This window comes from Sorex fumeus, unplaced genomic scaffold, assembly GCF_029834395.1.
Source record: "Sorex fumeus unplaced genomic scaffold, SorFum_2.1 ptg000041l, whole genome shotgun sequence".
Classification (NCBI taxonomy): Eukaryota; Metazoa; Chordata; class Mammalia; order Eulipotyphla; family Soricidae; genus Sorex; species Sorex fumeus.
In genome coordinates this window covers 9,891,999-9,906,728 of record NW_026606098.1, presented here as the reverse complement: position 1 = coordinate 9,906,728, position 14,730 = coordinate 9,891,999, and the positions used below count along the sequence as shown (strand labels likewise).

At 57.5% G+C, this 14,730-nt stretch overlaps 1 protein-coding gene across 1 annotated transcript; it reads right to left on the bottom strand.

Annotated features, from left to right (window-relative positions):
* Window positions 1-1,974: 1,974 nt before the first annotated feature.
* Window positions 1,975-13,677, bottom strand: KEAP1 (kelch like ECH associated protein 1). The gene is made up of 6 exons (XM_056119883.1): window positions 13,384-13,677; window positions 9,340-10,025; window positions 4,542-5,227; window positions 3,019-3,224; window positions 2,768-2,944; window positions 1,975-2,606 (listed from the first exon to the last, which is right to left on the bottom strand). The coding sequence occupies exons 2-6, from the start codon at window positions 9,976-9,978 to the stop codon at window positions 2,440-2,442; spliced, it is 1,875 nt and encodes a 624-aa protein (XP_055975858.1). The 5' UTR covers window positions 9,979-10,025; window positions 13,384-13,677; the 3' UTR covers window positions 1,975-2,439.
* Between the last annotated feature and the right edge of the window lie 1,053 nt (window positions 13,678-14,730).

Below are 14,730 nucleotides of genomic sequence, written 5' to 3'. Positions count from 1 at the left end.
CGTGCCTGGGTGGACTCTAAACACGAGGCTGACGTAGATTCATTCCCAATTCCAACATCACATAATCCCATAAAGTTCCTCACGCACAACAGAAGTAATTCTTGAGTGCAGCGATTGGAGTAAGCCCTGAGCACCGCCGGATGTGGGAAAAAAAAAGAAAGAAAGAAAGAAATGTCAGCTGGAATCTGTTATCTAGGAGTCACAAAGGCGTGGCTGATAAGCACTTCACTCGCTAATAACTGGGTTAATATGCGATAAGTTACTCACTCACCCGGTGCTTCAGTTTCCCTCGCTGCAAAATGCAAATTAACAGATCAGCGTCAGTGAACGATTATTACATGCCAGGAACTGTTTTTACACACATTGTCGTACTTGGTGCAAAAAAAAAAAAAAAACCCAGATTGTTGCTTTCATAAATTAAGTCAGGCAAGGAAGGAGACGAAACCGGAAGCTCAAACCTCCGAGCGCCCCCTGGAGTGTAGCTGGGAAACTACAGCAAGGCCAGAAAGGCACGCATGCGCAGACTTGGAGGACAGTGAGGAGGGGGGACACGCCTGAGATTCCACCCCCCGCACTGCGATTGGCGGTCTCAGTTGTCATTCATTGAGAAGACAGCGAATGAGAAACGCGGTGGCTTTGTTTCTGGAACCCGAAGGCATGCCTTATTATAAAGTGTACCCATTTAGGGCCTGAGTATCCGATAGCTCAGCAGGCAGAGCGATTGCCTTGCATGTGGCTGACCCGGCTTCAGTTCCCAGCAACCCATGTGGCCCTCTGTTCCAGACCCAGGCTCAAAATCTGAGCACAGCAGAGTGTGACCCCAAAGCAAGCAAGAAATGTGAAGTGTATCAATTTTTTCCATCCCACCTGCTTTTTCCCTTTTTCTAAATTTTGGGCAACACCTGGTGTGCTCAGAGCTTACTCTGGGCTTGGTGCTCACTTCTGGCAGGGCTTGGAAGACTATGGGAATGCTGGGTATGGAATCCATGTCTGCTGATACATGGAGCCTTATTCATTGTACTATCTCTGCCTCCTGCCCCTTCCACAACCTTTGATCACCAGGCCAGGCACCGTCGGGCATATCACCAGGAGCGGCCCCTTAGAGCAGTTGTGGACAGCACACCACCACCACAGTCTATGGCCCTGGGATCCTCAGGGAACTCAAGGAGTAGGGGACATGGGGAGGGAAGCCACAGCCCCAAAGTGACTGAGAGGGACAAAGTGAGCCTTGTTGGATCGAAGTGACAGTACAGTGGGTAAAGGCATTTGCCTTGCAAGCAGCCAACCCGGGTTCAATCTCCAGTACCCTGCAGAGTCCCCCAAGCCTGCCAGGTGTGATCACTCAGTGAAAGCCAGGAGTAGGCCCTGAACGCCCTCAAACCAACAATCACGATCCCTATCATCCTGTTGTTCATCGATTTCCTCGAGCAGGCACCAGTGACGTCTCCTTCATCCTAGCCCTTGAGATTTTAGAAAGTGCCATATTCAAGGCACTTTCAGGGTCAGGAGAATGAGACCCATTATCATTACTGGTATTTGTCATATTGAGTATGCCACGGGGAGTTTGCCAGACTCTGCCATGAGGGCAGGATGCTTTCGGTAGCCTGCCGGGTTCTCCAGAGTAAGAACTAGATAATAAGATGCCAACAACAACAATAAAAACAAAAAACGGTGATGGGCTGGAGTGATAGAACAACGAGGAAAGTGTTGGCCTTGTGCAGAGGCCCACCTGGGTTTGATCCCCGGCATCCCATAGGGTCCCCCAAGCACCCCCAGGAGTAATTGCTGAGTGCAGAGCCAGAATTTTAAGCCCTGAGCATCACTGGGTGTGACCCAAAAACCAAAAGCGCACCTGTGTGGCCCGGGACAGGGCGATAGGGCTGGCGCCTGGCAGAGATGAGGGGCAGATAAAAAAACTGGTTTGAAACCCAAGCCCTGGAGCAAAGATTGGGGCAGGAGGGAGCCAGGCTGGAAGACACTGTTAGTTTGTTCTTTATTTTCATTGGAAAGTTACAGGGCTACTTATTAACAAAATGTCAGTCCTGGGGTGAAGTAGCCAAGGTGCTGGGTAACAGGCCCAAGCCTGGGGGCCACCCCTCTGGGGAACCTCCATGATCCAATCACAGACACCAGTTGCTCAACCAGCCTGAGCCTGCCCCCCCAACACAGCACTCTGGTACCCCAGAGGAAGCGGCAGCTAGAATAGGAGGAATGGGGGTCAGGGCCCCTCCTGGGGTCCCCCTTTCTTTTCTCTCCAGCTGTCCTAACACTGTGGTGTCCCGGCCTCCCGGCGGCAGGACAGGCTTTCGCCCCTGACTTTTGGGGGTACAGCAACACTCTGCAACAGGACCCTCGGTTTGCTGACAAGGGGGCGGCGGGGTGGGGCGTCTTGTCTGCGTTCCGTGGTTGTTTTCTCCGCCGGAGACGCCAACGAAGGGCTCAGCATGTGCAGCTCTGCTGGTCGATCTGCTTCCGGCACGGCTCCATAGTCACCGCGGCGCCCACCCCGCTGCGGCCCGAAGTCATGCGCGTCACCTCTGCCCACGTGTCCGTGTCCGGGTCGTAGCACTCCACGCTGTCCAGGAACGTGTGACCGTCGTAGCCGCCTGCAGGGAGGGGCAGACGGCTGGGTCCCTCGCGCCCAAGAGCAGGGGATGGGCGGGGGCGGGGGCATGTGGGGGTGGAAACTTCCAGAAGGATCGGAGCTGGCCCGGCCCGGCGGGGGTGTCGGGGACTTCCAGGCCCACCGCCCCGCCCCGGACCTCACCGAGAACGTAGATCCTGCCTTGGTGCACGGTGATCCCCAGGGCGCTGCGCCGGTGCCTCATGGGGGCCACGAACGTCCACGTCTCCGTCTCCACGTCGTAGCGCTCCACGCTGTTGAGCTGGTACTGCCCGTCGTAGCCCCCCGCGGCGTAAATGGCGTTGTGCAGGACGCAGACCCCTAGCCACAGCAGGCGGCGGCGGTGAGGAGCAGCCCGGCCTCCCGGTCCCCGCGCCAGCCCGGACCCTGCCTACCTGCCCCGCTGCGGATGCTGTTCATGGGCGTGATCATGCGCCACTCGTTCCGCTCCGGGTAGTAACACTCGGCCGAGTTGAGGCGGTTCGTCCCGTCGAAGCCCCCGATGGCGTACAGCAGCCGGTTGAGGACGGCCACGCCCACCCCGATCCTCCGGGTCAGCATTGGGGCCACCAGGTGCCACTCATCACGCTCGGGCTCATACCTGCAGGGGACCCAGGGTGAGGCACAGAGGAGCGGCCATCAGGGCGCTGCCCGCCCCCTGCCACTTCCTCCTCCAGGGTCACCCCTGAGCACAGAGCCAGTGTACCCTAAATGGAAAAAGCCCCAGACTCAGGGTCATCACGTGGAGGGCACTGCCCCTGGGCTCCGCACATCAGGCCCAAGAGGCCCGACCCGTTTATCCCAACAACGTCCACGTTATCTCCGTGTTATTTTTGTTTCATTTTATTTGGGGGCCACACCTGACCGTGCTCAAGGATTACTCCTGGCTCTGCACTCTGCGTGGCGTAGATGTGCCCAGGAATTACTTAGAGGACCTTATGGGATGCCGGAAATCGAACCGGGGTCTTCCGGGCGCAAGGCAAGCACCCTGCCTGCTGTGCTGTCTCTCCGGACCCCTCCCAGCACTAGCCGGACAAAGGGTAACATGAATTTAGCAAGTGTTTTCCCTAAAGGAGCCAGTCTGACAGCCGTGGCAGCCTGGGGTTCCTTTCTCTGTGCTCAGGGGCAAACAACTGGCACCTCTGCGGCTAAATTGTGGTTTCTCGGGGTGCGCGGGGCAAGTGCCTGACCCTCCTGTACTAAATAGCTCAGGCCCCAGGCGGGTATTTCCCACCTCATCACAAAGTCAGCTCCAGAAAGCCCCCCATTTTTTTTTTTTTTTTGGCTTCTTGGGTCACACCCTGCAATGCACAGGAGTTACTCCTGGCTTTGTACTCAGGAATTACTCCTGGGGGCTGGAGAAATAGCACAGCAGGTAGGGTGTTTGCCTTGCACGCAGCCGACCCGGGCTCGATTCCCAGCATCCCATATGGTTCCCTGAGCACTGCCAGGGGTAATTCCTGAGTGCAGAGCCAGGAGTAACCCCTGTGCATCGCCGGGTGTGACCCAAAAAGCAAAAAAAAAAGAAGGAATTACTCCTAGCGGGGCTTGGGGACCATATGGGATGCCAGGGATTGAACCCTGATCAATGGCACGCAAGGCAAACACCCGCCCCTCTATACTATCACTCCAGCCCCGGAAGTCCCCCCTCCCTCCATTTGCAAGAAAACTCTCTGCCCAGAACTCGCACAACGCGGGTCCAGAGCACTAGGACAGCCGGGAGGGCGCAGACCTTGCACGCAGCCCACCCGGTTCCATCTTGGCATCCGGCAGGCTCCCCCTAGCGTCACCAGGCGTCACTCCTCAGCGCAGAACGAGGAGCAACTTCTGAGCATCTCTAGGTGGGTAATCCCCCCCACCCCGCAAAAAAAAGGAAATCTCCCAGGAAAGGGGAATTTTCCTCGCTGCGGCCACTCACCTCTCGACGCTGTTGTGGTGGATGCAGCCATGCGAACCGCCCACGGCATAGATGTGCCCGTCGATGACGCCCACCCCGATGCGGTTGCGCGGCACGCTCATGGGGGCGCAGGGCGACCACTGGTTGGTCATGGGGTTGTAGCAGTCCAGGGCGTTGGAGTCCGTGTTGCCGTCGGGGGAGTTGTTGCGGCCGCCCACGGCGTAGAGCAGCCCGCCCACCACGCAGCCCGCAAGGCCACTGCGGGGCACCTGCAGGTCAGCCAGACGCAGCCACGAGCCGTCGCTCGGGTTGTACGCCTCCAGGTAGCTGAGCGACTGGCGGAAGTAGCCGCCGGCCGTGTAGATGAGGCGGCCCACCTTGGGCGCGCGGCAGGGCATCACCTGCGTGGGCTTGTGCAGGGTGAGCTCCTGGAAGATCTTCACCAGGTAGTCCTTGCAGCGCGAGTCCGACTGCAGGATCTCGCACTTCTGCAGCTGCAGCTGCAGGAAGTGCGGCGTGAGTGAGTGGCAGCGCACGGCGCGCAGCAGCGCCTGCACGTAGAAGCGCCGCTGCTCGCAGTCGTACTTGACCCAGTTGATGCAGGCGTGGAACACCTCGGACTCGCAGCGGACATTCAGGTCGTCCCTGCTGATGAGCGTCACCAGCTGGCAGTGGGACAGGTTGAAGAACTCCTCCTGCTTGGCCACCTGGGTCGGAGGGCATGGGGTGCGCGAGTGAGGGGCTGGGCATCCCCACCCCCACCTGGCTTTCTTCTCCCGCCCCCGCTGGACCTTATGTCCTCGGATAGGGCACTCCACTGGTCCCCTCCCATCTTCTTCTTCTTCTTCTTTTTTTTTTTTTTTGCTTTTTGGGTCACACCCAGCGATGCTCAGGGCTTAGTCCTGTCTCTGCACTCAGGAATCACTCCTGGCAGTGCTCGGGGGACCATATGGGATGCCAGGGTCTGAACCCGGGTCGGCCATGTGCAAGGCAAACGCCCTGCCCGCTGTAATATCGCTCCGAGTCCCCCATTTTCTTTTTGGGGGGTTGTTTTTCTGAGGGGGGAGAGGAAGTGGGATTTGTATTGAGGTCCATCTAGAGTGCCTGGGGCTTTGTCCTGGTTCTGTGCTCTGGGAATCTCCTGCCAGCACCCTGGGGTCCCTCAGTGGTGCCAGGCATAGAGTTGAGGTCAAGTGCCTGCAAGGCAAGCGCCGTGACCACTGCCCTGTCTCTTCCGTCTGCTTCCTCATCCAGAAAGTGGAATTCCAAAGTTCCCCGAAGGCCATGGAGGTGATCCAAAGGACTAGACAGAGGAGCTGTGTGTAGGAGCCTGAGGGCAATCCTAGCACGACTTTGTTATTACCTTTTTGGGGGTTCTGTTTTGGGGCTATTCCCAGCGGTGCTCAGGGCTTCCTCCTGGCTCTGCACTCAGGAATCCATAAGAGAACATGTGGAATGCCAAGGACAGAGCCCTGGTTGGCTGAGTGCAAGGCAAACATCCTACCCTCTGTACTGTCTCTCCAGTTCTACTTACTTGGAGGGTAGAGGTGAGGGGAGGTACACCTTGTAGATACCCAGGGCTTATTCCTTACTCTGCACTCAGGAATCACTCCTAGCAAAGCTCAGAAAATATATGGGATTCCGGGGATTGAACCCGGATCAGTCATGTGGAAGATAAGCGTCAGTACTGTCTCTCCAGCCCCTAAAAGTGATCTTTTTGCTTACATTTTGGTTGTTGTTGTTGTTGTTGTTTTTCTGCTTTTTGGGTCGCACCCAGCAATGCTCAGGGGTTACTCCTGGCTCTGCACTCAGGAATTGCTCCTTGTGGTGCTGGGGGACCATATGGGGTGCTGGGGATCGAACCTGGGTCAGCTGCATGCAAGGCAAACACCATACCTGCTGTGCTATTGCTCCAGCCCCTTGCTTAGGTTTTTGAATGCGCTTTCTTTTTCAAAAGGGCAGGTGGGAGGCATGGAAATGACTCCAAGGCCTGGAGGGCATGCCCTGCCTTTGGGGGTTCCCCCAAGTTTGGTCCCTTGGGAATGCATGCCCCCTCTCCCGAGAAAGGCCCTTATGGTTCCCAACATCACTGATCCTGAACAATGCCAGGCTTGAGCAATTAAACCACCCAGCCCCATTGGTCAGGTGCACACCCACCCACCCCCCCCAGTCCCACAAAGAAAAACAAGGCCCGGAGTGATAGCACAGTGGGGAGGGCTTTTGCCTTGCACATGGCTGACCCAGGGTCAATCCCCAGCATCCCATATGATCCCCCCTCCCCCCACCCCAAGCATCGCCAGGAGTAATTTCTGAGTGCAGAGCCAGGAATAAGCCCTGAGCATTTCTAGGTGCCAAAGAAACCAACCAAAGACACAAAAGGCAAAAGTCAGTGCTTGGCAGAACTTAATTTCAGGGGCGAGAGTGACAGCACAGCAGGGAAGGTGTTTGCCTTGCACATGGCCAAGCCAGGTTCGATCCCCGACATCCCCTAAAGTCTCCCCAAGTACCTCCAGGAGCGATTCCTGAGTGCAGAGTCAGGAGTAATCCCTGAGCATCGCCGGGTGTGACCCAAAATTAATTTTAAAAAATTTTAAAAAATAAAACAATTTCAGCTCAACGGCACAAGCTTGAAGGGGCGGCTGGGGCCACCACCCAGGAATGTGGGGGTCCTTGCTGGGCCTAGACTGGAAGCCTCTGTTCATTTTCTCTTTACAAACTCCTCCCCTTCCGAAGGAAAAACTAAAATGAAACCGAAAACAGCCTAAGCCCAGCAGGGCAAGGCCCAAAGAAAACGCACCAAGGGACGATTTCCAAGAAACACTTTCGTAGACAGGCTGGGGAGGGGAGAAGTGGAGAAGTTTCCACTGTGCCTGTGGGGTTCAATGCCGATCACTGCCCACAAAGACATGCCAAGGATGCGGCTGGAGCCATAGCACAGCGGGGAAGGCACTTGCCTGCCGAGTGGCTGACCTGGGTTCCACCCCTGGCACCCCACAGGTTCCCTGGGCAGTGCTAGGAGTGATCTCTGAGTCCATCAGAGCCAGGAGTCAGCCCTGAGCACGGCCATGCGTGATTCAAAACATAGGTGGGAAAAAAAAATACGGAATAAAGAGGGCCAGAGAGACAGTATAGAGGAAAAGAAGCTTGTCTTGCTTACCTCCCCCCACAAATCACAAATCACAAATCATTCTGTTATTCGTCGATTGCCTCGAGCAGGCCCCAGTAACGTCTCCTTCATCCTAGCCCTGAGATTATATTCAAGGCTCTTCAGGAGAATGAGACCCATCATTGTTACTGGTATTTGGCATATTTGGTACGCCACGGGGAGTTTGCCAGACTCTGCCGTGTGGGCAGGCCACATTCGGTAGCCTGCCAGTTTGTCCAAAGTAGGAATGAGATAATAAGATGTCATAATAAGATGTCGCGCGTCCCCAAAAACAAACAAACAACAACCATCACATTCTTAGCCTGTAGCATGTCACACATGTTCAAGAACTGACTGAGGCACTGCCTTCACGTGGCCCGGTACAGTCCAATCCCCAGGACGTCATGTCCCTGGAGCACTGCCAGGGGTCACTTCTCAGCATCAAGCCCAAAAAAAAACACCACAGAGCATCAACCCCCCACCCCCAAATATAAATCCATCCATCTGAGAGATAATCCAGTGGACAAAGAGTTAGACCTGCATGCACCAGACTTGAGCTTGATCCCCAGCGCCCCATAGGGGTCCCAGAGTGCAGAGTCAGCTGTTCCCCAAAACAAAAGCAAAGAGAGAGAGAGAGAGAGAAGAAATATCTCTGGCTGCCTGAAATATCTGGCCATGCCCAACTCATCACAGAACAGAGATGCTGTGTTCAATATATTCTATCCCACCCTTGACCTCAGGAAGCCTAGAGGCCCCACTATAGTTTTTGCGGGGGGGGTTCACACCCAGTGGTGATCAGAGCTTAGTCCTGGCTCTGTGCTCAGGGATCATTCCTGGCGGGGCTTGGGGTGGCAGGAATCGAACCTGAGTCGCCTGTGTGTGAGGCAAGCGCCCTCCCAGCTGTCCAGCTCTCCCACTCAAACCTTCTGTTTTGGGGGCTGGAGCAATAGCATAGCGAATAAGGCATTTGCCTTGCACGCGGCCGATCAGGGTTTGGTCTCCAGCATCCCATATGGTCCCCCAGCACCGCCAGGAGTAATTCCTGAGTGCAGAGCCAGGAGTAACCCCTGTGCAACACTGGGTATAACCCAAAAAGAAAAAAAAAAAAAACACCTTTTGTTCTTTTGTTTTTGGGCCAGACCTGGCAATATTCAGGGCTTACTCCTGTGTCTGCACTGAGGAATCACTCCTGGCGGTGCTCAGGTGATCCTATGGGGTACCGGGAATTAAACCTGGGTCGCCTCTGTGTAAGGCAAGCACCGTCCCCGCTGTCTTATGTCTCCCACCCAAACCTTTTGTTCTGCTTTGGGGCTACATCTGGCGATGCTCAGCAGTTACTCCTGGCTGTGCACTCAGGAATCACTCCTGGCCGTGCTCAGGGAACCACACAGGGTGCCGCAGACTGAATGCAGGTAGGCCGCCTGCAAGGCAAGCACCTTTATCGGCTATGCTGCTATCTCTGACCCAAACCTTTCTCTCTCTCTGTGTGTGTGCGTGCGTGTGTGTGTGTGTGTGTGTTTCCCTCCAGCTCTATCTGATCTCTAGGCGAGGGTGGGCCATGCCGATCACGAGGACCACGTCCCCTGCCCCTTCGCTTGGGCCCCTAGCGGGTCCCTCTGCGCTCCCACACCGCCCCCTTGCCCCCCACCCCCACCCCCCATCCCGCGTGCTCACCTCCCCGAAGTGCATGTAGATATACTCCCGGGCGCGCTGGTGCAGCTCGGCGCACCCAATCTGCTCAGCAAAGTTGGCGATGCCGATGGCGTTGCTGGGGTCCAGCTGCTGCACCAGGAAGTCGCTGCAGGCGCGCACCACGCTGTCGATCTGGTACATGACAGCGCCGTTCATGACGTGCAGCACGCACTTCTCGCCCATGGAGATGGAGGCGGTGTAGGCGAACTCGATGAGGCGCTCCATGACCTTGGGGTGGATGCCCTCGATGGACACCACCTCCATGCCCTGCTCCCGCAGCCCATTGGTGAACATGGCCTTGAACACGGGGCTGGACGACGCCAGCACCACCTTGTGCGCCATGAACTGCGCGGCGGGCGCGTCCTGGTACTTGACCTGCAGCGTGACATCGCACAGCTGCTGGCTGAGGCGCAGCTCGTTCATGATGCCGAAGGCCTGCTTGGTGTGGTCCTCCAGCGTGTAGCTGAAGGTGCGGTTGCCCTGCGGCGACGGCGTCACCTCGGCCTTGCACTCGGTGGAGGCGAACATCACCGCGTCCCCGGCCCCCCTGGGGCACTGCGACGTCAGCGGCAGGAATCGGGTGCGGGCCCCAGCCCCGCTAGGCCTGGCTTTTGCCTGCATGGGGTTCCGGGGGACCAGGTACGACACTGCCGCTGGCACTAAAGGACCTGGAGGAGGGAGAACAGAGCTGGGACCCCCTGCACCTTTTTTTTTTTTTTTTTTGGTGGGGGGAAGTGGAATCACAGCGGCTGACTTCTTTTTTGTTTGTTTGGTTTTGGCTTTTTAGGTCACACCCGGTGATGCTCAGGGGTTACTCCTGGCTCTGCAGTCAGGAATTCCTCATGACGGTGCTCGGAGGACCACTGGGATGCTGGGAATCGAACCTGGGTTGGCCCCTGTTTCCTGGATTATCTCGCCAGACACTTTTTTTTTTTTTGTGGGATTGGGGAGGGAGGGGGGAGCCACGCCTGGCCGTGCTTACAGATGACTCCTAGCTTTGTGCTCAGGGCGGGACTCAAACTGGAAGAGACCAAACGCAGGGCACCCTTACCCCCTGTACTCTCGCTCTACCCCTCAGACCTCCCCTTTTTTTTGCCATACCTGTGAGCTGATGTTTGGTATTTTGTTTTGTTCTGGGGGCCACACCTGGCAGTGCTCAGGGGTTACTCCTGGCTCTGCACCAAGGAATCACTCCTGGTGGGTTCAGGGAACCATATGGATGCCGGGGATTGAACCCAGGTTGGCCACGTGCAACCTGGGATGCTAATGTCTAATGTTGCAGGGGGTGAATCCCAGGTCCTCGGGGCGAAAGGGTTCTATTATTTTTTTGGGAGGGTAGGGGTAAATCTGGTGGTGCCAAGGGCTTCTGCCTCAGTGCTTGAGGATTGTCCTCAATGTCCTCAGCAAACCCCTTGGTGCTGGGAACCGAACCCGGATCGCCTGCATGCTAGTCACATGCTCCAACCACTGAGTTATCTCAAACAAAACTGGAGCGGGGAGTGGTTGCGTCACACCCAACAGTGCTCAGGGTTTACTCCTGGCTCTGTGCTCAGGGATCACCCCTGGCAGTATGTGGGGACATATGTGGGGCCTGCGACTGAACTGGGGTTGGCTGTGTGGTAAGTCCCAAACCCAAGCCCTCCATTAAAAAAAAAAAAAAAGCCAGGACAGGGAGATAGTTTAAAAGGTTGGTGTTGGTCTGGAGCAATGGGGAGGGGGTTTGCCTGCATGTAGCTGACCTGGGTTCAATCCCAGGTGCCCCAAGCACTGCCAGGAGTAATTCCTGAGTGCAGAGCCAGGAGTAACCCCTGAGCATCGCTGGGTGTGACCCAAAAAAAAGGAGGGGCTGGAGCGATAGCACAGCGGGTAGGGCGTTTGCCTTGCACGCGGCCAACCCGGGTTCGATTCCCAGCATCCCATATGGTCCCCTGAACACTGCCAGGAGTGATTCCTGAGTTCAGAGCCAGGAGTTACCCCTGAGCATTGCTGGGTGTGACCCAAAAAGAAAAAAAAATGTTGGTGCATGTGCTTTGTAAGATTAAGATCTTGAGTTTGAAACGACAGCTCCTGAGCACTGTCAGGGGAGTAGCCCTGGCACTGAGCACACTACATGACCAGTGGCCCTAATAGCCCCTTTCACTGACAGGCCTGAGGATCAAACCTCCAAGCCTGCACAGCCCAGCTGAGGATCACCAGAGTGGGCACATACACAGCAGAAAACAGACAGTTCACACCCTTCCCTGATCCAACTCCCAACCCCTACTCCTCATGGCAAGAAGAGTGCAACCAAACTCCTCCTTTACCTACAAAACCCTCTGCAGAAAACCCCTGCCCCATTCCCTCAGCTCCAGATGCCTAGTAGCCCTTGGCTTCTGGGAATCAGCAAAACTCAGGCCTTTCCACACTTCACCAACAGGTGCTCTCAGTTGTAAGCATCAGGGACACCCTTGTCCTGGGTTTAATCCTGGCATCCCATAAGGTCCCCGAGCACCACAAGTAACCACTGAGCACTGCCAGGTGTAGCAAAGAAAGAAAAAAATAAAGACATAAAAATAAAATAAAATAAATTTTAAAGGGGCTGGAGCGATAGCACAGCAGGGAAAGTGTTTGCCTTGTACGCGGCCAAGCCGGGTTCAATTCCCAGCATCCCATATAGTCACCCGAGCACCGCCAGGAGTAATTCCTGAGTGCATGAGCCAGGAGTAACCCCTGTGCATTGCCGGGTGTGACCCAAAAAGCAAAATAAATAAATAAATTTTTAAAAAGAAAGAGGCGTCGGAGTGATAGTATAGCAGGTTGGCCTTTTGCTTTGCACACGGCTGACCTGAATTCGATCCTTGGTAGCCCCACATTGGACCAAACCATATGGCCCTGCAAACAGCACAAGGATTAATTTCTGAGTGCAAAGCCAGGAGTGACTCCTGAGCACTGCTGGGTGTAGCCCCAAAAGCAAAAAGAAAAGAAAAAAGGAAGAAAGGAAGGAAGGAAGGAAGGAAGGCAGGCTTTGCAAGATGAGTAAAGGACAGCACAGTGACCATGTTTTGGGGTGGTGTGCGGTGATGTCACTTGAAATCAGGTGGTTCTGAGACAAGAAAGGGGGGGCGGTGGGAGCAGGGGCACTGGTGCCCAGGCAGCGGGTGCAGCAGGTGCAAAGGCCCAGAGACAGAAGAGCAAAGGAGAATCCCCGAATCAGAGTTTCCTGGAAACCTCCAGGGCTGCACGGCCAGGCGGGAGTTGAGTTTTGGAAGATTCTGGCTCCAGCAAAAATGTGGGGACAGCAAAGAGAGTTTCCGTGGGCTCCCGCCTCATCCCTCCTGAGATTCCCTCGGTCTCCTCTGCATGGTCAGATTCTGACCCGGGCGGCTGCCCACCCTCCCGGTGTCTCTCCCTGGGGCCTGGCACCGCTCAGGGGTCAGTTCCAGGGGGCTGGCTAACTGCCCGCTCCGGCTCAGCCCTGCCGGCCACCTCCCCGCCCCCCACCTCCCCAAAGCGCGCGCACGGCCCAGGGCAGCGCTCGGCCTCCTCCCCGCCGCTGAAGCCGCGCGTCTGCTTCTCGGTCATTCGCCAATCGGTCAACGGTGTCCCGCGGGCACTGGACACTCCAGCACCCCCACCCCCAGCCACAAGTAGTATGGGGGACTGCGCATGCCCCGCGGGAGCCGCCACCCAGGCCGGGAGAAGGGAGGAAGTGACTTCGCCGGGGTCCCCTGGCTGGCATCCCCAAAACCCTTTCCCGGTTCCGAGGCGCGGGTGCCCGGGCCTCCAGTGCTCCGATCGCCGTTCCCGGGGGCCGCTCGGGTGGCTCGGGGGTGGGGCGGGGTGGCAGCCCCCGCAAAGTCGCGCCGTCCAGTCCAGCCACAGGATCAGCCCCGAGCCGCGCCCTCCGGGCCCTCGCGGGGAGGCGGGGAGGGAGCCGCGGGGACCTCGGAGCGCTGCGTCCCGCGGCGCCGCGTCCCCCACCCCGAGCTCCGGAGCGATCGGGGCCCGCCGTGGCCTCCCCCCCCGGGCGCAGGCCGCCTCACTCACCCCGCCATGGCCGCGCTCGGGCTCCGCCTCCGTCGCCCCGGCCCGGGCGCCTCCATCGCTGCGCGCAGGGGGGAGGCGCGGAGCGCGCGCAGGTCACCGTGACTAAGCAGAGCCGGCGCCCGCCGTGTCAGAATAAGAGTCCCCCGCGGTCCCCAGGCGTCCGGCGGCGGGACGCGGACAGCGGGGGCCGCACCCTGGCCCGCGATCGCCCAGCAGCGCTGCCTCCCGCACCCCCCAGCGCGGCGAGCACCGCGCGCGGGGGCGCAGCGCGGCGGGCACGGGAACCGCAGCTCCAGCCCTCGGCGCCCCCGCAGCCGCGTGGTTCCGACCGGCCCGCACAGCCCCGGGTTCGAGGCCGACGCGCACCTTCCGCCCACCGCGGCGCGCTCACCTTGTTCCCCAGCGTGAGCTCGGGGTGGGGGAGGCCCGGCACGGGGGTGCCAGCCCGCGCGCCGCGTTTTCCAGGGAGGCTGCAGCCCGAGCTGGGAAGAAGTTGGCGATCCGGTGCCCGCGGGCGACTCCGCCGTCGGGGGGCCCACCTGGTTTTCAGCCGTCGGTCGGGCAGCCGCTGTCGGGTTAGGGGGATTGGAGGCAAAACAGGCCAGGAGAACACAGAAAGGGTGCGGCGGGGCAAGGAACCGCGGTCTCCGCCCTGCCCGCAGGTGCCCAGAGGACAAAAGTTGGGGCGCAGACGCCGGCACCCTGCCAGCCCTAGTTTCTTCCATCACGGCCTGCGACCGCAGGTCCCAACTAGAATTAGCCTCTTAAGTGCCGTTCACTGCTTCCGTGGACCCACATAACTGTTTTCAGGGTCAAGCTAATTTCCCCTACTTGGGTCACAACCCACGATGCTCAAGGGTTACTCCTGGCATATCGGGTGCCCAGAACTTGAACCCTGGGAGGCTGTGTGCAAGGCCAACGCCCTGGCCGCTGTACTCCAGCCCCATAAAGGTAATTGTTGTTTTGAAAATGCCCAGCGGGGGCTCTGTGGGACTCCTGTCTCTATTTGGGGGGTTGCTCCCAGCGTTATTCAGGGGAACCTTGGGGTCTGCAATTAAACCGAAAACACCAGCTGTGGCCAGCAGCAGACCCATCGCTGGCCCTGAGGCTAACTTGTTTGGTGGAGGTTTGACTTTGAGGGACACACCTGGTGCTGCTCAGGGTTTACTCTTGGAGATACTTCATGACCCTATGTGGACCAGGGACCAAACCATGTACAAAGCAATCTCTCTCTCTCTCTCTCTCTCTCTCTCTCTCTCTCTCTCTCCCCCCCCTCCCATAAAGTTAATTTGTAATTAAATGTATATGTTTTTCTGGGGTTTAGTTTTGTTTCGTTTGACTAGCACA

Bases quoted from the DNA above. Each gene is read 5' to 3' on its own strand.
- KEAP1 (XM_056119883.1), bottom strand. From the start codon at position 9,978: ATGCAGGCAAAAGCCAGGCCTAGCGGGGCTGGGGCCCGCACCCGATTC. The intron at 3,225-4,541 runs GTGAGTGGCCGC...GGTCCCCTGCAG, and splicing joins CACCACAACAGCGTCGAGAG to GTATGAGCCCGAGCGTGATG. The intron at 2,945-3,018 runs GTAGGCAGGGTC...TGCTGTGGCTAG, and splicing joins CAGCATCCGCAGCGGGGCAG to GGGTCTGCGTCCTGCACAAC.